The 23,429-nt window shown below is 32.5% G+C and overlaps 1 protein-coding gene across 2 annotated transcripts; it reads left to right on the plus strand.

The window, feature by feature from the left end:
* The first annotated feature begins 691 nt into the window (after positions 1 to 691).
* On the plus strand, positions 692 to 20,004 carry LOC134687385 (tryptophan 5-hydroxylase 1-like). Of its 2 annotated transcripts, XM_063547641.1 has the most exons (13): positions 692 to 1,298; positions 5,663 to 5,779; positions 8,107 to 8,311; positions 8,729 to 8,835; positions 10,892 to 10,959; positions 12,341 to 12,391; positions 13,932 to 14,030; positions 15,116 to 15,162; positions 15,371 to 15,506; positions 16,460 to 16,586; positions 16,815 to 16,910; positions 17,316 to 17,449; positions 19,506 to 20,003. In XM_063547641.1, exons 1-13 carry the CDS (start codon positions 996 to 998, stop codon positions 19,747 to 19,749), a joined length of 1,734 nt encoding a protein of 577 aa, XP_063403711.1. In that variant the 5' UTR covers positions 692 to 995; the 3' UTR covers positions 19,750 to 20,003. The 2 variants fall into 2 exon arrangements, with proteins under 2 accessions (XP_063403711.1, XP_063403713.1); XM_063547643.1 differs by lacking the exons at positions 692 to 1,298; positions 5,663 to 5,779 and adding an exon at positions 7,693 to 7,805 and having other exon boundaries at positions 19,506 to 20,004.
* Positions 20,005 to 23,429: the final 3,425 nt, after the last annotated feature.

Consider the following 23,429-nt stretch of genomic DNA (forward strand, 5'->3'; position numbering starts at 1 on the left):
ATCTTTTTCGTTACTGCTATTATTTCTGCTGTTTTTTTTTTGTTTTTTTTCATAGTGTAAATGTTCCTGTTTTCAATACTTTTAATTTCGCTTTTGTTGTTGGATGTTGTCCTTTCAAAAAGTTTTATCTGATTCAACCAATTAAAGCTTATAATATATAAATAATTTGAATAACTTTTACTTGAATTTCATGTAGAAATATATTTTGTCTTATATATGAGCGAATATGATACAGTTTCGAATCCATGATGATTTAATTACGAAATTTTGCAAACAAGCTACATCTTAGCCTTTTCTATTTTTATTTTATAATGGTGCGTACATGAGTTTAATCGGGTTTTAAGAGACTGTGACAGGCAATGAGAGTTGTTTCACACTATAGATTTCTTAATAAAGTGTTAGAAGAGGTCAATCCGCTAATTATATTATAAAAAAAAAAGTGTAATAATTGTAATAATTTATCGTACTCATGTTATTACCTGACAGTAGAAAAACGATTTAATAATGACTAAAATCACGTTAACAATATTATACGGTTTGTATTTTTTTTTATATAGAGTTGATGTGTGTGACAAACAATATCTATTTTTCATTTACACGTTTCTTTGTATAATAAATACGTGTGTAATAAACGAAAGAATCTTGACAGATGATAGTACAACTATACGTAAATACTCATACAATAAATGTGGGTTTGACATAATACTCAAAAACCTTCCTACACAAGTAAAACGGTAATTAATTCGTCGTTTCACAATGTATTGAACCACTCTACATATAAATAGAAACATTCAACTGTAACTAAATAGATGCCTATTTGAGGAGACGCTGGCCAATTCTATATCTAATTCAAAATTTGACTTGCAAATCAAAACTATTCCGAAAAGACTAAGCTCCTCAATTTGGAAACTAGACGGACTGTCTTACATTTTAACTGCTCGAAATAATTTCATGAATTAACGTTGAAATCTCAAAAACTAAAACTGGGTAATTGTATGGAAGCTTATAAGGCCGCATTGAAAAATTCAGCATTTTGCGGCCCAGAAGTGATGCAAAACGGAATAGAGAAAAGGGAAGTTGGAAAAATAGAACATGTTGGTAAAAATGATCAGTTTGTGAAAGTCGACCATGTCGTGAAACCAGACCATGTAAAAGTTGATCAATTTGTGAAGCCCGAAAATGTGAAAGCTGATGAAGTTGTTAAACGAAATCAATTTGCAAAAGTGGAAAATTTCAGGAGGAAAAGGCGATGTAAAAGTATATCTGCACAATCTATTAATGAAATATCCGATCTTGAGGTAAGTGTTTCTTTTTATGATAGCATTTACTTGTTGGATATAGATAAAGTTGAAGGTTTATTAATTTAAAGGACTAATGGTAAAACTATTTAAACAGTGTCAGTTAAGAAATTTTTTAAAAATCCTCTTAACTGAATTTTTTTTTTTTTAAATGATAGTAAAAAATAAATTAAAATATCAGACGTCTTAGCGCCTAATTACTACACATTTAACGTGTGTGTACTTTTTTTAACCTGCGGTTACACCACTGTCCAATGGTAGAGCGCCAAAAAACATTTTTTCCTCTTCACTCTTCACTCTTTTACATGTATCTGATCCATGTTATGAATCTGTAATTCAATTGTTGTCGTTGGGTGATGTCTGCCATATTTACTTTTTGTTTATTGTTTAAGCAGAAATCAGGCCGAATTGTTTCACATTTTGTTATGCATGAGCCCTTCATAGCTTACTATAAATTATGTTTATTTTGTTTATTAAGCCAAACGTTAACTGAAACATCTTTAGTCTTTGTGGATTGTTGTCTAAATAGAAATTTCATCACATCTCCCTTTTTTGTTTTTGGTTAGATAGTAAAATGATAAAATGTTCGTATATAAAAAAAAGAAGATGTGGTATGATTGCTAATGAGACAACTATCCTTAAAAGACCAAAATGAAACAGACATTAACAACTATAGGTCACCGTACGGCCTTCAACAATGAGCAAAGCCCATACCACATAGTCAGCTATAAAAGGCCCCGATAAGACAATGTAAAACACGAACCTTATGTACCTGACCACTATGTACAGTAAAACCAATGGACGTATTGGTTTCAGTCCGTTTCTTTCATTTACATATCAAAAAAAAGCATCGTTTAGTTCTAATATTCACCGAAAATGTCAAAGCTTGCTTTTCCTTGACTTTTCCATAAAGTGTTGACTACGTCACACATTGCACTTTTTGCTCTTGTTTATATCATCAACATGTATTTACAAATTGAACCAAGCATAAAGCAACACTAAATGTTATTTATTATTCAACTCGGTAAGCTTTCGTATTCATTCAATATATTAGTTAAAACGCAAACTTGTTAAATATAATATATCGCCTTCTCATAGTGGAAGGTCATACAGTTTCATGTAGTTACTAGCATCCCCTTATTTCTTCATTTGAACAGTGGTGGATAGTTCTCTCATTGGCAATCATACCATATATCTTTATTTTTTTTACATTTATTGTTTTGTAGAATTTTCGGATGATAATCAAAAAGCCCATTTTGCCCAAAATAATATTAAAAAAATCAAAATCTTTTCATTTATGAAAATTTAGAGTTTAAGTTTTATTTTCTCTTTTCTAATGTCTAGAGGATCATTCTATTCATTAAGGGCATACGATACAGTTACAGGGGAGGTAATGACGTTGCTAACGTAAAATGTTATTTTCGCGACGTCAAACCATGACATATCGGGAGACGATGCATTTTTCGATTGATTTTTATCATTCAAATTGATTTAATTTGAAAACGAGTTCATGGACCCCTATTTTTTAAAACGGCAATTTGTTTCATTTTGCAAGGAGATTATGTGACCCAAATTTTATAAAACTGTAAATAGCGCAATTTTTTTTTTTTTGATAAACATGCAGCAAAAAATGACGTTTTTCCTCTATTCATGAGCATTTGATAAATATGAGTTATTTCTGAATAAAAATTGCATAATTTTTAATGAAAATTATAAAACACAGAAATTTCCGATTATTTAACAAAAAACAATTTGTTTTTATCGTTTAAAACAAAAAAGTTATGTCTTTCTTTCGAAAAAGAAAATGCGTACACAAATCTGAATTTTGAGCAAATATACAAAATTTCGACCTCATTTTACTCAAAAAGAAGCACATGAAGGTGCATTTTTTATTACATATTTGATTTAATCAGGTTAAAAATAGCCTACATGCAAATTTTCATCAACTTGTAAATACAGGTTCAAAACTGTATCGTATGCCCTTAAGACGTCAACAGTCAACAGAATAAGTCAAAAACGGAACGCTTTTTTTTTTAAATCATGCAATTACCAGTTGAGCTTCTACCAAAATGCTTTTTTTTTTATTAAAAATAACTTGATTGTCAATGGTGTCGTTCAATGTTTTAAAACAAAAGTCATATTACTTGAAATGGTATATACATGGTTGAGGAGTAGAAATAACCGTTAACACCGAACGTTTTGTATATTCGAATTGGTATAAAACATTCAAGTGATAATGCAAGTTATTTTTTATTATTAATTTTAATTGTATCTATTTTTGAAAGCCAATTCGATCAATGTTATATCTAAAAAAAAAAAAAGGAAAGATGACATGTGTGTTCATATAAATGTAGATCTAAACTCGTCTATTGTAAAGTGGTCATTTACTATTATTACGTTGAATAAGCAAAAGCAACGACGCTGTATTGTCGAACGTGTTGTGCATATGACAGGGAATTAAAAGCAATTATGCGTTTCAGTCGATTCCTTATTATGAATTAATAACTCTTTAGACTGCATTCTCTCTTGTTGATTTATAATCAAAATGAAAGAATCTGAAATGAGACAGTGAAATAGAATTTAGTTTATAAAACACATAGTCATGTCAAGGTCTTCAACTGAAACGATAAGCTAAATAACAGTAATTAGAGGAAGATTGTATAGATACAGCCAAAGAAAAAGCTTAGACAAATATAAACAGATAAAAAAAACCGGCGAAAGTTCTTATCTGCATCTACTTTTTAGTGTAACAAGAATTTGATGTAACTACGAGAGATATATAACGATTTTAGATGTACCCGGCCATGTCCACTTGTATTTTTGTTCATCTGACGAGTTAAGCCTTTTTCAACTGATATTTATAGTTCGTTCTTATGTTGTACTGTTATAACACTGTCACAGGTTAGGAGCTCGAGGAGGGTTTGGATCCTGATAGCATTTTTAACCCCACCGCATTATGTATGTGTGTGCCTGTCCCAAGTCAGGAGCCTGTATTTCAGTGGTTGTCGTTTGTTGATGTGTTACATATTTGTTTTGCATTCATTTTTTGAATGTTTTACATTGCCATTTCAGAGCCTTTTATAGCTGACTATACGGTATGGGCTTTGCTCATTGTTGAAGGCCGTACGGTGACCTATAGTTGTTAATTTCTGTGTCATTTTTGTCTCTTGTGGAGATTTGTCTCATTGGAAATCATACCACATCTTTTTTATATTTGTATTTTGTAAAAAAAAAAAGGCCTAATTTTTTATAATATCTTGTGTGGATCTGGAAAAAAATGTAATTTTTAGGGTTTTAAACTTAAGACACATATCCTTGGCATTACTTTAACGAGGTCTGCTCGATTTCCTCAAGTTGAAAAATGAAATTCATATCTTAAACAGATTTAAAACATGTACGTAACTATGAACTGTAAAATTTTAGCCATGAATATGTTGATAATATTGCATGTTCTGATCTACTTGAAATTGCATTTGATATTTTGAAAGATTTGTCTGCCTGTTAAAGTTCTTTCAACAAGATATAAAACGAGATACATATTTTGATGCTATATCGACATTTTTCATAATCAACGATTTTTTCATCTGCGTCTGCAAAAAGAATGCTCACAAATCCACCTATTTATATGCAAATGAAATGGCGCCATAATTCAGATAGCATCAAAGATTGTCTGTAAATTAGGAGATTTGTAATTATTGATTTGGGTCACCTAAGGTCGACAATGGTATTCAAATTGCAATACATAATATTATACACAAAACTGAATTCTACATTAGGCTTGAAAACTCCCACACGCAAAGATATTTCTGTTTAAAAGTTTCCCATAAAACGAATCATGACCATTTGATGCCTTTTTCAATGTCTTTGTGTCATTTAAATCTTTCTCATATTATTTTTACATAAATAAGCTGTTTTGTTAATAGTTAATTTTACAAACAGATACAAATTACACGTATCTGTATTGGTAAAATATTCCAGGGTGACCAATCATCTGACATTTTATTAGACTACCAGTCCTATCTTTTCAAAGTATTTGTTTTAATTTTATCATTCAACTAATGTAACTTTAGGAATATAAGCTTATTGAAGATCTTTTATTGTTTTATGCTGTTAAAAATACCATAGTGTGCTAGAATGCTATTTGTCAACGACTACAATGTTATGCTTAAGGTTTCCGTTGTTTCGGAAGAGATGAAGGCCTATACTCGGGATTTAATCTGTAGTGTGTATGTTCGACACGATTAACAGCTTGTGAACTGCGATTCGCAACTCATTTATAGAACTCGATTGTACCTTATCAATCCTGTTAACTTCTCCTCGTGTCTTTTGTACTCTCAACTTCTTTATTTATCATTCTATTAAAGCATTTGGACGATATTGATGGCATCTACAGCCCATCTGGATTAGGCAAAACAACATCGATAGTTTTCAGTCTTAAAGATCAAGTGGGATGTCTGGCGAACGCACTCAAGATTTTTCAGGTATTTATTTGAATACACTTTTTTTTTCGGTTTAACTTAAATTTTAGTAGTTCTAAACTTAACAATCATACTTTTATTTACTTTAACACTAATTTCGTACACCTTACATAATATGACATGTCGTAAAAGGCCAAGTCAATTATTCAACAACTAAACGTTGTCAGTTAATAGACCACGTTCGAGTTCATCCGTCACCGGAAAAAAACTCGTCAATTATACGCGCCTTTATGACGTCATTTACCAGATAGAGGGGATCGCCTGTCTCCCTGCACTTTTTACGTTCATCAAGCGTCTTAGTGATCGTCATTGTGCAGGATAAACTAGAAATAATGGTTGTTCTGTAGGTACTTAATGACAATTTCCTAATGACAGTAAGGCTGATTGTTAATTTTGAGATTTTCAATTTGCCGAATAATTCGTACAATATAGAATATAGTTTTCCAACCACTCGCTCAACATTGGAACGGAAGTGACGACACCCCTAAACGCACAAATGACGGTGATAAAGGCGCGTATAATTGACAAGTTTTTCTGGTGACGGATGAACTCGAAAATGGTCTATTGAATAATTCTACAAAAGAGGAAAAAGAGTTGATAAACGAAAATTTATAACGATAACTTCAAGTGTACCAAATACAGGCAACAGTAGTATACCACTGTTCCAAAATAATACCAAATGGCACAAACACCTTTTTACAGGTTGTGTGTAATCAAATGGACACCAATTGCGTTCCTTTAAATGCATAGTCGTTCTTGTGTTGTTATGAATAACAATTTATGACCAAACTCAGTAAACATTTCTCGTTATTTTTATTATAATTTGCTTTAAATAATCCAGTGTAAGGTTTCTTTGACCCCGTCTTTCGGTGTGTATATTTTAAAATTCGATCCCCGACACATTCTGTGAGTGTCCGTCCCAAACAAGGAGTTTGTAATGGGTTTTTTCTTCACTTTTGATTCTCGGTAATCATCAGTGTCATAGAAACTGTACGTTATATCATTTATTAGTACTAGGTGTAAATTTAAATCATAACGTGTGATTTCACAGGTTACAAAGTGGACGTAAAACCGCTTTGTCATCAACACGTATAAATTTAAATTCAATTCTAATATGACGTCCTTATTACGCTTTCTAAACAAAGCCGTGTTCTAATGAGCACAAACTATGTTTGACACATGTGCACGAACTTACTGTGTATAGTAACGTTATTTCCATCGTTATCTTTTAAAATATAAATAAATTTAAGCAGCTTACATAAACTTTTATTATTTATTTTTATAAAACAACATATATTTACCCTGTTCGTAGTTTTTAAACTTATCAAATATGAAATGTAATGCACAAACTGCTCGGGGAGGAAACGGGAAAAGCCAAATATTTTTACAGTATTTTCGTACGCTTCGACCTATAAAAATACTGTATTTGTCCTATTAGAATAGAAATAATCCCTTCATGTCATGCTCTATGCTCATTTTAACATGGGGAGGCATTATATTTGACCATATTTTACACCTCGCTAACGCTCAGTGTAAAATATCGACAAATAAAAGGCCAACCCATGTTAAAATGAGCATAGAGCATGACATGAAGGAATTATTTCTTAAATTATTTTCTCAATATACTACCTTTTTGCTTTGGTTCCAATATGTCTTGAATTGGTAGTGTTAAGTAATCTTCCTCTATATAGTTGCCATGAACATATCTTTAAATATTCTAAAATCAGATTGCCTTTTTGTTATTTTATTACATTAAAAAAAATCCCTTAGAAAAGTGTGTTGAAATGGAACATATGACCTTAGAGATATTTGGCTAATACACAGTTATGCAAATTTCTCAAGGTCAATTAATGTTTTTTGCCTCTGAAATGCCACCTGCTTAGTTTGTTGTCATGATGATGTGTAGATCGTTATGTATAAAGGTCATATATACAACCGTCTTTCTTATTTTTTTACAAACTGTAACGTCTTAATATATCTTTGAATGATGATACAATTATACCATTGTTTGTCTTGTGGATTAAAAACTGTAAGTTAAATTCTTTTCATTTTAATTTATTTCACCATTATCTTTTTTTTATATTTTTTGTGTAAATTGATATATTGCAATGGTGTTAGAAAACATCCTATAGAATGTGTGAAATTTTGATTAGTGAGAGTTTTGACATATTTGGCATTTTTATAACTTTAATAGTGGTTAAAAATGTGGTATTGAAACAAAAACCAAAATAGATCTATAAGGCAACACACTCTGTTGGCATACATTTATTACATTGTATCTGTCGTGTTTCGTCTCTGTTGTGATGCATTCTCAATTGATATATTTTCAGGAACACCACATCAATGTTGTTCATATAGAATCCAGAAGGTCAAGGCGTAGTGATTCTATGTATGATATTTATATGGATATAGAGACGGATAACATCCGACTGGAAGAATTAATCAAGCGACTTAAGAAAGAGGTCAACAGTATATCTTACAACGATCTTCCTATACCGCCATCACCGGCTACCGCATCACGTATCACTTATTTAAGTAAGTAGTACGTACAAACGTACAAAAGGTGTGTCTTCACTGTAGGCACTTTCTTTTTTCTTTTTATACAGTGCAGACATTTACAAATTTTGAACATGTTTTTGGCTGTTAAGATGTTTATTCGGAATAATGAAATGTGTGTTTCCAAGCTCCAAAATGTAACATCAAATCACAGTCACAATGCTTTTTCAAAGTGGCACACTTCTTGAATCAAACATGAGTATTGATGCCACCAAAGCAAGTAAAAACCACTTCAGGAGCAAATGTGTTCACGTTTTCTTGCTAGGCCTGTTTCTCAGTAGTTGTTTTCATTGATTGATGTTTATTTGTTTGTGTGTATATCTTACTTTTAACTTTTGTTTTATCATCTTTGGGTTCTGACTGGTTGTTAAATGATTGTCTCCCTTTTATTTACAGACGATGAACTACAAAATATACCGTGGTTTCCTAGAAAAGTATCAGACCTTGATAAGTCTGCGAATAGAGTATTGATGTATGGATCAGAGCTTGATGCTGATCATCCGGTATGGGGTTTTTTTACTTTATCATTTATAAAAGAGGGACCAAAGATACCAAAGGGACAGTCAAACTCGTAAATCTAAAACAAACTGACAACGCCATGGCTAAACATGAAAAAGACAAACAGAAAAACAATAGTAAACAAACACAACATAGAAAACTAAAGAATAAACAACACGAACCCCACCAAAAACTAGGGGTGATCTCAGGTGCTCCGGAAGGGTCAGCAGATCCTGCTCCACTATAAGACTCTCGAAACGAAAATGTAGTTTGCGAACCGCAGTATAGTTATATAAATATGAATATACGAATATTTTATTCCGATTAAAATAATTTGGCGAAGCAATTGGAATAGTATTTAGATAATATTATTCTAATAAGTATAAATACGTTCGTTTTGCCAAAGAAGACCGTGTGTAATTGTGAAAGTTTAACACATTTGAAATTAACAAGTATGAACGACTTATTTCGGTTGACGAGTATAACTAAATCGCTTTTAATATAATGCATTTTTTTATTCCAACATTTCGGTCATCATTTCTAAAAAACAAAAAGTATTAAATTTAGTGGTGCTCACGATATATACCATCGAATATTAAAGATCCTTTCATTTCTCGGTGTTGTGTGCTATCTGCGTGATTCAGTGAGCAAATGATGTCAGTGATGAAAAAAAATACATTTTAGATATGAGGGTAGCAATGCTAAATAATTCTCAAGACAGGATAGTTTAACTATATAACGCTAAACAGAACTCATTTTCTAATATTCTTTAACAAATTCTTTGATTTGAATTCAAAATAAAACCTTAAAAGAACCCTCATATAAACTAGGATTACAATTTTATATTTACGCCAGTGCGTTTCGTCTACAAAAGACTCACCAGTGAAGCTCAAATAAAAAAAATAAAAAAATGTTGAAAAGGCCAAATAAAATACGAAGTTGAAGAGCATTGAGGACTAAAAATTCCTAAAAGTTTTGCCAAATACAACAAAAGTAATCTATTCCTGCGGTAGAAAAGCCTTAATGTTTCAAAAAGTTTTGTTTACAGTCAATTTATAATTATGAACATACCAATGATAACTCAACGCAACACAAAAGTGCTGACTACTGGGGTGGTGATACCCTCAGGGAATTAAAACTCCACCAAGCAGTGGGTTGGCATAGACCCAGTGATTGTAAATAAACTTATCATAGATATCAGGATTGAAATTTTATATTTACGCCTCATAGTATTGATAAGATTGCCAAAACAAATAACGATTCTACGTAAAAATGAAATTATATCGTAAAGAAAGACCAATATGTTTGAGACAAAAATTGACCTTCGTCAGTCTCAGTCTAAATTTATAAATAGACTCGGTACACGTGTGGAGTTACTTATATCTATACAAGGTAATTATGCGCTTTATGGTATTTCAGAGTAAAACGTAAATCTTGTCAATTTTTGTATTTCACACAAAATCAATCTGTGTTAATATTGTAAAAGTAGTTTTTAATTTTGGAATGTGCCAATGTGTTATACAGTCTTTCTTTACGTCATGTTGTTATCACATATTCATGAATAAATATTCCAAAACGGCGACACCATTTATATACAAATTACCACGTTGAAAGGGGTGAAAAGTTCATATATTTCAAATCCATATGGCATACTTTTGTTATTTTTGTATTCCTTTGCTTTTCAATATCATTGAATTTATCTATGTTTATAGATTATCATTGATCATTTCAACGAGATTGATTTTCTCGCTTGAGCCGGGTCGGCGAAAGCGAGAAAGGCAATCGAGTTTAGATGACCAAATGTCAGAGTTTACAGTGGTAAGGGATAACTATAATTCCGTGCTTGCTTAGTTTCTCACGATAATTTTCCATCTCAAGCGAGAAGCACGATATGAAAAATTATCACAAAAAAAGATCAAAGGAAAAATGCACAAAATAGCGATAATAATCTTTATTTCATTTATTTATTTTTTGTTCATTCGTATTGTTAGATTTTGGCTTATGATATAGGTTAATACTTGCTTGTATTATATATATTGAAACGAAGTTTTAACTTTTCAGGGATTCAAAGACAAGGTTTATAGATTAAGGAGAAAAATATTTGCAGATATTGCTTTCAAGTACAAATAGTAAGTTTAAGTACTAAAAAGAGATTGAGTCATGCTTTTGACAATACTACCAATTACAATATATGTCTGTTTTGTTCACGCATCGTTGTCAATGTAATGGAAATTGATGCGACTGTCATACAAGTGAGAGGTTTAGCGCTATAAAACCAGGCTCAATCTTCCATTTTCTACATGTCTGTTCCAAGTCGGAAATATGACAGTTGTCTATTCGTTTGATGTGTTTTATCTTTTGATTTTGCCATTTGATAAGGGTCTTTCCATTTGGAATTTTCCTCGGAGTTCTTGTGATTTTACTTTTTGATGCCATTTCTATGATAGTCTTTTGACTTGTAACAAAATGGCCGGTTCTTTAAGAGCGAGCACCATGTGAGCCTTATCAAACCCTAATAGTTTTACTGCTTTTGTGTAATATAAACGTATTGTAAAATCTGGATGCAAAAGGCTGCTAAATTAAACCTTCTTAAACCACCTATTTTTGTATCTTTATGGAATGAAATCAAACTATAGATGTTTATGTGACAATCTGGACGTAAAATTGACCTTGGGGGAGTAATTTCATTTTCCACCACGATTACCTTTTAAGGTAAAAACAAATTGACGTCCCATGATTCATTAACGTCATATCGGAAGGGATAACTATAAAATATGTATACAATTTTCTAACGTGAATTCAAAGAAATTATTTCGACATATAAAACATTGGTAGTGCCATAAAAGGATAATTTGTTGTGATTGTATCCTAACTCATGAATAGTTATTGCTGATCAGTTAATGTCGTAGACCTTTTGTTTTATCTCAGCATCATTCTTGGCAAATCCGTCGAAATATTACTGGTATTATCTTATTTGTGAGAAAGGTCGATACTGATTTGGCGATTGTCGCCTAATTGTGATGAATGCATTATATAAAATATGCTCGAGTGTTAAAAACATCAGTTTAAGCGTTTGTATAAGTAACAAATAGTCAAATTAAGCTATAGCAATAAATAATGGTAATACAACTTTGATACTTTTCATGGTTTGTAATGGCAGAAGAAATTATTGTTTTTCCCATGACAAATGTTTAAGTTTTTGTCAAATAGTCAAAACGACAATGTTTTTATAATATTTTAACGTTGATTTTTGATAAATTGATAAAAAAAACCCAGCAGTTTCAAGATTCAAACCATACAGAAAGCTTTAAGTAGATCCGAAAGTTTAAAGCCATTTTTTAACTACAAAATAAAGTCTGTTAACTTATGTTATTTTTCTTAACATACATGGCGTATATTGAGAATGGGTGACACGCGATATTACTGTTCGGTACTAAAAACCTTATAATAACGCGCTCGTACATTTTTGTCATTTCACCTGATATAATAACTTTCCTTATATTTCTACAGTGGAGAACCTATACCTAGAATTGACTATACTGAAGAAGAGATTAAAACATGGTTAGTACAAATACTAGAAAAAGTTTCCAACATTTAAGCAAAATAATATAGGAATTAATGTTCATCTATACACTTTAAGTAACAAAATGACCGTGTTTACACCATGAGTTTTTCTCTGAGTGCAGACAAAACTGTGTAATTTTAAAAGATATAAAGCCTGGTAGCACCTAGAAAAATGCATGTTACATCCAATTTATGTTTAAAAAAGTTAAAATACCTTATAGATTTAGATGAACATTTTCTTTCCTTGCCACAGAAGTTGGTGAAATAAAAAAACAACTGAGTTTTCTTTGATACAGTCTACTTATTTACACTATTTAAATCATATTTGTTGTGAGTAGATTTATATTGTCCATTCAATCAATATGATACAATACAAGCATTACCTGAGGGGACCATTTCACATGACTTTGTTTATTTTACACTACCTGTTGCAAGGAAAGAAAATGTTGAGCAAAATCCGCAGAAGTTTTTTTTTCATTTTAAAATAGAAAATGAATGCAACTTCTATTATCTAGGTGCTATTACCAATGTTATTTTAACTGATCGGGCGGAGCTAGGTTTTAATTTGCATAAGGACAGTCTATTTGAAGATGTGTGTGATAAGGATGATTGCCGTTATAATTATTACTGATTTCTAATCACCTATCAGTGTCATCAAAGGAATTTACAAAAGAATTACTCGACACTTTATTGATGAGTTTATCCTAATACGCCTATCAATAGATGGACTGGTTTATTATGAGCAAACTGGTTAAACTCCGCCCAGTCAAGCGAAATAAATCGAGTAATACCAGGCTTTGAAACATTTAAAATTACACTGTTTTGTCTGCACCCAGAAAAAAAATCATGGTGTAAACACGGCCATTTTTGTTTAAGTGTATAGATGAACCTTAAAAAGATCTCGACAAAATGTTCATCGATATGACATATGTCGAATCATTGCTGACACTTAAATATGTCGTATACAACGAAATAAGGCGAACATTTTAATCGACTCCTGTACACCTCAAAATCGTTTTAGCATTAACCTTTTCGTGGTTTTATTGTGTTTCTGTCCATTAACTATTTAGTTGCAGGAGATCATTACAATTACCGATATTTACTTAACGGTACCATGCTTCTACAAGAATGTGCATTTCAACAATAAACGTACCCAGTGATGCTATAGAGGCAAAAGTTTACATAAGTTGAAAGCTTAAAAAAAAGTGCAAAAAATAAAGGCAAAACCCAGACAAGGGATTGAGCTCCCCATGAGGGAGATTCGTTCAATGATTTAAAATTATATTCAAAACATTTTAACTGCATCTTTCATTTTTTCAACTATTATACTCGTATTTCCATGCCAATGCCGAAGTGGTTAACGGCAGACAAAATTACTTTTATAACATGCACTAGATATTTTTGCATTGTTACATATATTAAGAAAAAATATCAGACTACTTTGATGTGCACAGCTTATAGTATAATTAACGCTATTCATTGCATGCTCTTTTTTAAATATTATTTTTTATTTAACATTGTAACGGTACTATTATAGGGGAACTGTTTTCACGGAGCTGATGAAGCTGTATCCTTCACACGCATGTCGAGAATATTTAAGAAATATTCCTCAGCTAACAGAATTTTGTGGATATAGGTATGTTATAAAAGAAAAACTACAACTTATTTGAAAATTAATGAGTCACAATTTTGGTGGACACCTAAAAGTTAATTGTAAAAATTTATTCATTGAAAACTTACCGGTAACGAAATCTGGACCAATCGTCTCATTGGCAATCAACCACATCTTCTTTTTTATATAGTAAGCCAGCACTGATCATAATAGTTTAATATAATTTAGACAGACACACACTTATATTGTACTGATATGTATTAATTTTTGTACAAATTTAAAGAACACGTCAAAATTTATCTTTAACAAAATTGTGATACATTTATAAAATGTACCTTATTGCAAAGACATTTCAATTTTGACTCGGGGTGTGGCGACGCTTGAACTATTGACATCATACAACACTTTTATCTTTATCGAATTTTAAAACAAAAAAATATTATTTCGGCTTTCATATTGTGATCTTTCTATTTCTATTTCACATAAACATTCCAGTACTGCCTGCATATGGAGTATATGTCTCCTTGTTGATACAACATTCGAGATCTTACATTTCCTATATTCATTTTCTAGATAGATAGTTGCTACATACAATTGAAGGGTTACTTCTAGTTAAATTGAAGGTATCCATTCAAATGTTTTACAGGCGAAATCATGAATGTTGATGAACATTACAACTGTCGTACCCTTTCTCCAATTCTATTTTCGTTGTATCATCAAGTCTGTAGCTACCATGTGCAACACGTGTAGAAATCAGATTACATTTCTAGTGTACTTGAAATCACTTACACTGGCTTGTATTGCTGAGTATTTAGATGTTGATGCAGTTTTTTGATTGTCATTTCATCTTCATTGGTTGTTTGGTTCCGTCTTTCGATGTCTCTTTTGACTTGTGAGTTTTGGTTTTCACTTTGGTATCGTCAATCTATCTTTTTACACTGTGGCATCGATAATACCTGTTGTGACGTCAAAGATTTCGGGAACGTCTGTGATATCCGTGTAGTAAACGGAAAATTAGCGGTAAGTTGTATTGATTTATGACTATGACAATTTATAGTTTACATATACAAACCATGATTAATCTTATAAAATAAAATTATTTTTTACAGAAAAGATAATGTGCCACAACTGGAGGATGTGTCAGAATTTTTAAAAGGTATGTTCGATTATTTTTTAAATATAACACGTAGTGCATACCTAAAGTTTAAGTAAAAAAGTGAAGATTGAAAAAAAAGGACCTCTGTAAATAGATGAATAAATCAGTTTTACTCTTCAGTTTATATGAAATTGAAATGTTCTAATTCTTGAATGCTTTTTGGTTCATTTATCGTGTTAGCTTTATATTGATTAATTACTACTTTCAGAGAAAACAGGATTTCAGCTCCGCCCAGTTGCTGGGTACCTGACGTCACGTGACTTTCTTGCTGGTTTGGCTTTCCGAGTGTTTCATTGTACGCAGTATATCAGACATAGTTCTGATCCCTTATATACACCAGAACCGTATGTATTTAGATTTTAATTGTACGATATACAATATGATTCTCATGCTTTATAAGACGTGTTTTCGTCTGGCGTATATACTAAATTTAGTACTGTTATCTATGATGAGTTTATTTACTACCACTGGGTCGATACCACTGCTGGTGGAGATTTATTTCCCCGAGGGTATCACAAGCCCAGTAGTCAGCACTTTTGTGTTGACATGAATAATCATTGATAAGGTTATATTTATAAATTAACTGTTAACAAAATTTTGAATTTTGAAATACTAAGGCTTTTCTACCTCAGGCATTAGATAACCTTAGCTGTATATGGCAAAACCTTTAGGAATTTTGGTCCTAAATGCTCTTCAACTTCGTACTTTATTTGGCATTTTAAACTTTTTTGGATTCGAGCGTCACTGGTGAGTCTTTTTTTAAACGAAACGCGCGTCTGGCATAAATACTCAATTTAGTCCTGGTATTTATGATGAGTTTATGATGAGTTTATTTTCATCTCTTTGATCGGGTCATTGTCTCTCTGACACATTCCGTATTGTCATGCTTAACTTCATTTCTTAAATAGCCTACATGAGGTGCGATGGAATTCTGGAAGTTTTTATCGTTTGGAGCTTATAGCAGACATTTTCAAATAGGAAAACAAGTTATAACGCTTCTTCAAATATCTAATATTTCAATGGCATGAGTAGTTTCATCGTCCAAGATCTTACGTTCGACGAAACATTGCAATTACTGGTTGCTTTAATTCAGTACAAAAAGGTACTATTATAGTAAAATTATGAACGCAATTTGTGAGTTATTTTCGTTAACAGCTAACGTGTTAAGTCTCAAAAGGCATAGAAAAACAGTTAGAACAGGAATTTACCACCATAATTAAAATAATGATTCAATATAAGACAGTAATCATAATCTGTTTGTATTAAACTATACTTCATATATTTTTGCATGTTGCAGTGATTGTTGCCACGAATTACTTGGACACATGCCACTATTAGCTGATCCGAGCTTTGCACAGTTTTCTCAAGAACTAGGACTGGCGTCACTTGGCGCTAGTGATGAGGCAGTACAGAAATTAGCTACAGTAAGTTGCCATAACAGCTATTTGTAATACAAAAAAGCAAGGCGAAAAAATTTTGGAACGATTTTATACTTTCAATTATGTCTATGGTGAAAAACATGAGATTTGTAATATTTTGCGATCAAAGGTCGCGTATGCCTCTATGTACAACCCTGGGTCCGCCACTGATACTCATTTATACTTCATTTACATCTCTTGGATTCATTGTAAAAATTATCATCTATTTTCTAGCTTTACTTCTTTACTGTTGAATTTGGATTGTGTAAACAAGACGGACTTATGCGGGTATACGGTGCTGGACTTTTATCTTCTATTGGAGAACTTAAGGTAAGACACTTACTTGACCTGTTCACCCGACCGGACTGAATAAGTAGCCTTTTATATAACTTCAACTTTTTAATACTTCCATTCGATGCTTTTGTTACCTGTATTTGTGACTCACCTTAAATCGGTTAACTACTTCTTTATGATACCTGAATTATATTGAATGAACGTTCTTATCAATTATACGTGTTGTTTCTTGTTTAGATTTAACCATCATCTTAACAATAGAGAAGTTCAAAGACATTATAAAACTTATGACCAGATATAACTATTATCTGAGAACATTCTCAGAATGACTAAAACTGTAATAAAGGACACTCTCTGAACGTATGGGCAATATCCACTTAATGTACATTGTAGTCAATCTTACTTTCTTCTGATATATATTTTAAAATATTATTTTTCAAGCATGCATTAACGGACAAGTCCAGAAAAATACCATTTGAACCAGTTAGAACATCTAAACAGGAATGTCTTATAACTACTTTTCAAGATGTATACTTTTATACCGAAAGCTTTGAAGAGGCAAAGGACCGAATGAGGTATACTTACATTTCAGTTTTATCAAATTGTTAAGACATATAAAAAAGAGGATGTGGTATGATTGTCAATGAGACAATTCTCTATAAGAGACAAAAATGGCACAGAAATTAACAACTGTAGATCATCATACGTGTATGTTACTAAGTAACTTCTTGGTCAGTTTCTTTTTGGTTTCTTTCATTCTTGGTCTTAAATAAGTGGGACTTTTATTTATTGTGTCTATTTATTTAACGCATCAATGTAAATATAACGGAATTTGATGAGAATGTCATTAAAGTGAGAGGGTTAGCGCTATAGAACCAGGTTTAATCCACCATTTTCTACATTTGAAAATGCCTGTACCAAATCAGGAATATGACAGTTCTTGTCCATTCGTTTTTGATACGTTTTGTTATTTGATTTTGCCATGTGATTATGGACTATCCGAATTGATTTTCCTCTAAGTTCAGTATTTTTGTGATTTTACGTTTATAATAGAACTGATATGTTTGGTATCTCATATTCACTAGTACTGCAACAGGCACTGTACTACTTATGTCTATAAGTATCACAACCTTAATAGTCGACATTTATTAAACTACGCACGTTTTTTTTTATTAGATATTTCAATTTGCTGATATTATGTAATGAACAATATCGTCGCTGGGCTTCTAAAATGTCGTATATGACTTTTTTGGCTAAAAATACTTTTTGACACCAATGATCTGGGCGGGAGGAAATCTTTGGTATTACAAAATAGCATACAGTTAGACCAATCAAAATGTGTGAAATATGACATATTACAAAGTTGCCAATGTCAGTTGTTTGTAAAGTTTGCTTCCAAAATGTTGTATAAAAACTTGAAAATCGTTGTAGAATGGCTTTGGGAAAAAATTAATTGTACATTTCTTTATTTCTGTGAAAATTATTTAAGTTCTTGGATAATCCAGAAATGTCAAAGTTTTTATTTCACTGCTATTTACAAAGATGTTCAAGTTCACATACGACATTTTGGAAGCATGCGTTTTGCCAAAATGTTTCAAAGCCTGTTTGTGAGATATATTTTTTTCTTGAAAAATTTGTAATTTTAGAAGCCCAGCGACGATATGCTTTGTGCATTGCTGGTCATGTGTCAGTTGTTGTCATAAGCTTGTATCAATGGTGGGCGGTTAAACCAGACACATATAATATTGGAATACACAAATTTGTCTGTGGCAATTTCTTCTGAAATTATCATTGAGGGTTTCGATTAAATAATTTTATTATATTCATAAGAAAGAAATTCTTTTGAAAAACAATTAAGGCGTGTTTTTTCTGCTTTTGTTATAACAATCGTGTTTCAAAGCGTACCTTTGTATCCTCCTATGAGACAAATAGCTACTATAAAACCGAGTTAAATCCACCGTTTTCTACCTAAGAAAGTGCCTGTACACATTCAGGAACATGACAGTTGATGTCCATTCGTTTGATGTGTTTCATCTTTTTTTTTGCAGGGAAAAGTATAATAACAAAAATACTGAAATCCGAGGAAAATTCAAAACGGAACGTCCATATTCAAATGGCAAAACAAAACATCAAACACATCAAACGAATGGATAACAACTGTCCGTTTCTAATTTTCGTCGGTGTTCAGTATTTTTTGTGATTCTCTTTTTGCTATGATTTCTTTGAAGGCATCATTTCGTTGCTTGATAATCTTTAACAGTTACGCATTACTAACCGTGGGAGACCCTTAAGGGTAGAGCAGGTTATTGATCACCCCTAGTAGTTAAGTCGTCACGAAACGTTTTGAATGCCAAAACAATCAAACGTTTCAGGGCATTAAAACTAAATGAGCCTTTATAACAGACAAAACCACCAGCTAGATTTGCAGGGGGAATTTTAACCACAGTTATAACACAATTTCATAATTTCAATTCAACTTATATTGGAAAGTCAACTTATATCGAAGGAGTGTGTGTGTATGTCAATTCTTATATCGCTCTTCCTTCTCATTGAAATATTTATCATAGTCAGAATTAGTTTAACTCCAACAACAAACTGCTTATCTAAACGTTTTCTTAATTTGTATTTTAGGCAATATGCGTGTACTATTAAAAGACCATTTGCTGTGCGATATAACCCATACACTCAAACTGTTGACGTACTTAACAACACTCGTTGTATTGCCAATGCTGTAAGTGAATTACGTGGCGATTTGTGCATAGTAAGTGATGCACTCAGACGTTTACAACAGATAGAAATAGAGGAAGAGGAAGAATTAGAGGCAGAAAGAGAAGCAGAAACACCGAGAACTCCGAGACAAATAAAATCGAATTAAAAATAATTGAGAATGTCGCGCTATTTATACATAAAAGAGTTCCTCTTGGGATATAATATATAGTGAAGAGATAACATGCAAAACGATTTCTCATCTATGTATCAACTTAGAACCAATAGTATAGATATTAACTGATTATTCATGCAAACACGCATGTACAATATCTTAGCATTCTATTTTGACAATAACTAACGATTTAGCCCGAAGGTATGAATTCATAGGTTGTTAAACACTTATTTCATGTTAGATATTTACTTATTATCTGTACTTCATCAATAATGTATTAACATCATTAAAGTTGTGAAGAAACAAGCAAAGTGTTAAGCTTCTCTATGTCCTTTTACTAAGTCGTTTAAGAGGGTCAAACACATTTTCGTTTTTTTTTTCCTGTTTTCGATGAATTTTTTTTTTTTTTTTAAGTGAATTTCATTTGACATTTCAGTTGTAAAAATTGAGCAACTTCAAAAGCAGATGATAAAAGTTAGTAAAAAACAAGGGACAGTTAAACATTTTGACTAATAAAAATAAAGAGGAAAAGGATACAAATGATAATCAATCCGAGATATGATATCACTCTGACCGCTGACCTCTTTGGATTTCACATATCTGGGGCCGATAAACCATTGTATTAACGTCATCCAAAGTCATTAATTACATATAAATTCTATTTGAAAATATTGAATCTGGCTTAACTCATCCTTTGTTTTTGGAATTATTTCACATCTAGTGATTGAGCCGAAAGCTTGCAAAAGGATCTGAAACATGTAATTTCAATTCAAAATGACTAGGTCATGACAAAGGGACGACAAAGATAAACCAAAACAACAATCAAGAGACAAACAACAGTATACAAAACACAACATAGCAAACTAAAAACTAAAGGAGCACCTGAGATCACCCCTAGTTGTTTGGTGGGGTTCGTGTTGCTTATTCTTTAGTTTTCTATGTTGTGGCATGTGTACTATTGTTTGTCTGTTTGTCTTTTTTATTTTCAGCCATGACGTTGTCAGTTTGTTTTAGATTTATGAGTTTGACTGTCCCTTTGGTATCTTTCGTCCCTCTTTTATCAACACGAGCCCAACAAACACTGAAGGTGATCTCTTTCCTCGACTAAGACTTGTCACCGATGTTTTTACTTACATGAGCAACACGACCGATGCCACATATGCAGCAGAATGTTCTTAACCTTCTATCTAGAGCAAACTGAAACCTAGAATATTTTATCGACATATATGGACAATTTTCAACAGACAATATGCGTTCTTTTTCACTCAACAGTGCACCCTTTTTATCGGCTTGTTCCATTATATGTTTTAGGCATTCATGGTCTTATAAATGTTTAAGGAAAGCTGGAACTATCATTGAACTTGATGAGTATCGCTATAAAGATGACGTCTTCTAGCTGAATCAATCAATGTTCTTCAGACTATGCTGATTGCATCTTTTAGATTTAACATACATAATAAAAATATCAAAGATGCAGTCATGTCTGCTTCATATCTTGAGTACCTATTAGAAATTGACAATGAGGGTTGTTTGAGAACTAAAATAAAATACATCATTTCTAATTTCCTATTGTAAATGTGAATTTTTTCTTTTACACTTTTAACATTTGGTCAAGTTTATTAAGGGGGGTAGGACCTTTAACGGGACTCTGGGATCGGGTGTTTTTAATCTCGGTATTTCGGGATTGACCCTTTCGGATTCCGGGAATTCTTTATTCGAATTTCGGGACCTGTTTTTTAAGTCCGGGATTTCGGGATTTTGTGTTTGCAAGCCCGGGATTTCGGGATCAGGACCCCTCCTAACCTCCCTCTGTAATGAAGAGAGACGGGAATACCAAAGAGAAAATTTATATTATATCATCATAAGTCGATTACAAACCACCAATACTATGGCATAAAATGATTTAAAAAAAAAGGGATCCAATAGACAAACAACAGTTTAAGACTGTATTTCAAGCTAGATGTGTTGCTAGCTATAATATCAGATTTAATCCACCATTTTCTACGTAAGAAAATGCCTGTATCAGGTCGGTAATAAAACAGTTATTATCCATTTGTTTGATGTATGTGAAGTTAGCAGCCGGTTCGTTATTCGATATTCGATATTCAATATCCAACCGGCTGCTAGCAGTCGGTTGGATATTCAAAAATTTGTTGAAAATCTTGAAAAAAAAAGAAATACTTGATAACATTAAAAACATGATTTTCATAGTTATAATGACTGATAAGATACGTAGGAAATCGTAAAATGACCTCTCCAAGCTGTTGTAAGTTCTCGTTGTCCTCGAATATAAACCCTTTTCTATGTTGCATATTTGTCTTAATATAATATAGATTGTTGTCAATAAAATAACTTCAAAGATTTACTTTTATACATGATATTTCTTTAAACAAAAAGAAAAACCCCTACCTCTAGAAAACATTATGAATTATAAATAGAAATATTTATGGAATGCCCAAAAAAGAAATATATAGACAAGTGAAAACCTATCTACCTACCTACCTATCCTCTTCGCTCCTGGTGGAGCATAAGGTCGTCACAAGATTTCTCCATCCAGATCTGTCTTTAGCCTTTGTTTCGGCTTCTCCCCAGGTCATGTCAAGCTCCTTTAGTTCTGCCTCAATTGTTCGACGCCAGGTGGTTTTGGGTCTTCCTCTTGGTCTCTTCCCCTGGGGTGTCCATCTAAGAGCTGTCCTGGTTATGTTGGAAACAGGCATCCTGAGAACATGCCCCAGCCATCTGAAGCGCCTCTGTTGTATTTCTTTGAGGATACACATGGACTTGGTCGTTTCCAGGAGATGGTCATTTGAGATACGGTTTGGCCAAAAGATTTTACAAATTCGCCTCAGACAATTGTGGTGGAAACTTGAGAGCGATCTCATATCTGTTTTTGTTACTCTCCAGCATTCACTTCCATACAGAAGGACAGATTTAACATTACTGTTATTTAGCCTGATCTTTGTTTTTCTGTTGTATTGGCTAGACTTCCAAATTGGTCGTAGTCTTTGAAATGCAGATCTTGCTTTGGCTAGCCTACTTTTAATATCTTTTTTGGTTGAATCTTCTGTACTAACGACAGTTCCTAGATAGGTAAATTTATCTACTTGTTGGATTTCTGTACCCTCAGCTTCTAGTCGTAAGTTTGATGTTGTGTTGAGTCGCATTTCTTGAGTCTTTTTTGCATTTAATTCCAGTCCAATTTGGCTTGCAAAATGGCTTAGCCGATCTGTCTTTTCTTGCATATGATCTTGTTTTGATGAAAGGAGTGCTATATCATCAGCAAAGTCAAGGTCCTCTAGGGTTGTGAACATTGACCATGTGATGCCTCTTTTCTTGTCACTGGTGGTCTTCCGCATCACCCAGTCAATGGCAACCAGGAATAAGATGGGTGAGATGATGCAGCCCTGTCGTACTCCAGATTGTACTTCAAACCAGTCCGTTTCCTTGTTGTTCAGTATCACAGCACATTCAAAGTTGGTATAAAAGCATTTTATCATTGTGACGATCTTTTGTGGTACTCCATATGATATAAGAATTGTCCAGAGAGTCTCTCTGTGTAAACTGTCGAAAGCCTTCTTGAAATCAATAAAGTTGATATATAGAGGTGTCTTCCATTCTATACACTGCTCAATGATGTTCTTAAGCGCAAATATCTGATCAATGCATCCTTTCCC

The sequence above is a fragment of the Mytilus trossulus genome, chromosome 10 (assembly GCF_036588685.1).
Source record: "Mytilus trossulus isolate FHL-02 chromosome 10, PNRI_Mtr1.1.1.hap1, whole genome shotgun sequence".
In the NCBI taxonomy this organism is placed as follows: domain Eukaryota; kingdom Metazoa; phylum Mollusca; class Bivalvia; order Mytilida; family Mytilidae; genus Mytilus; species Mytilus trossulus.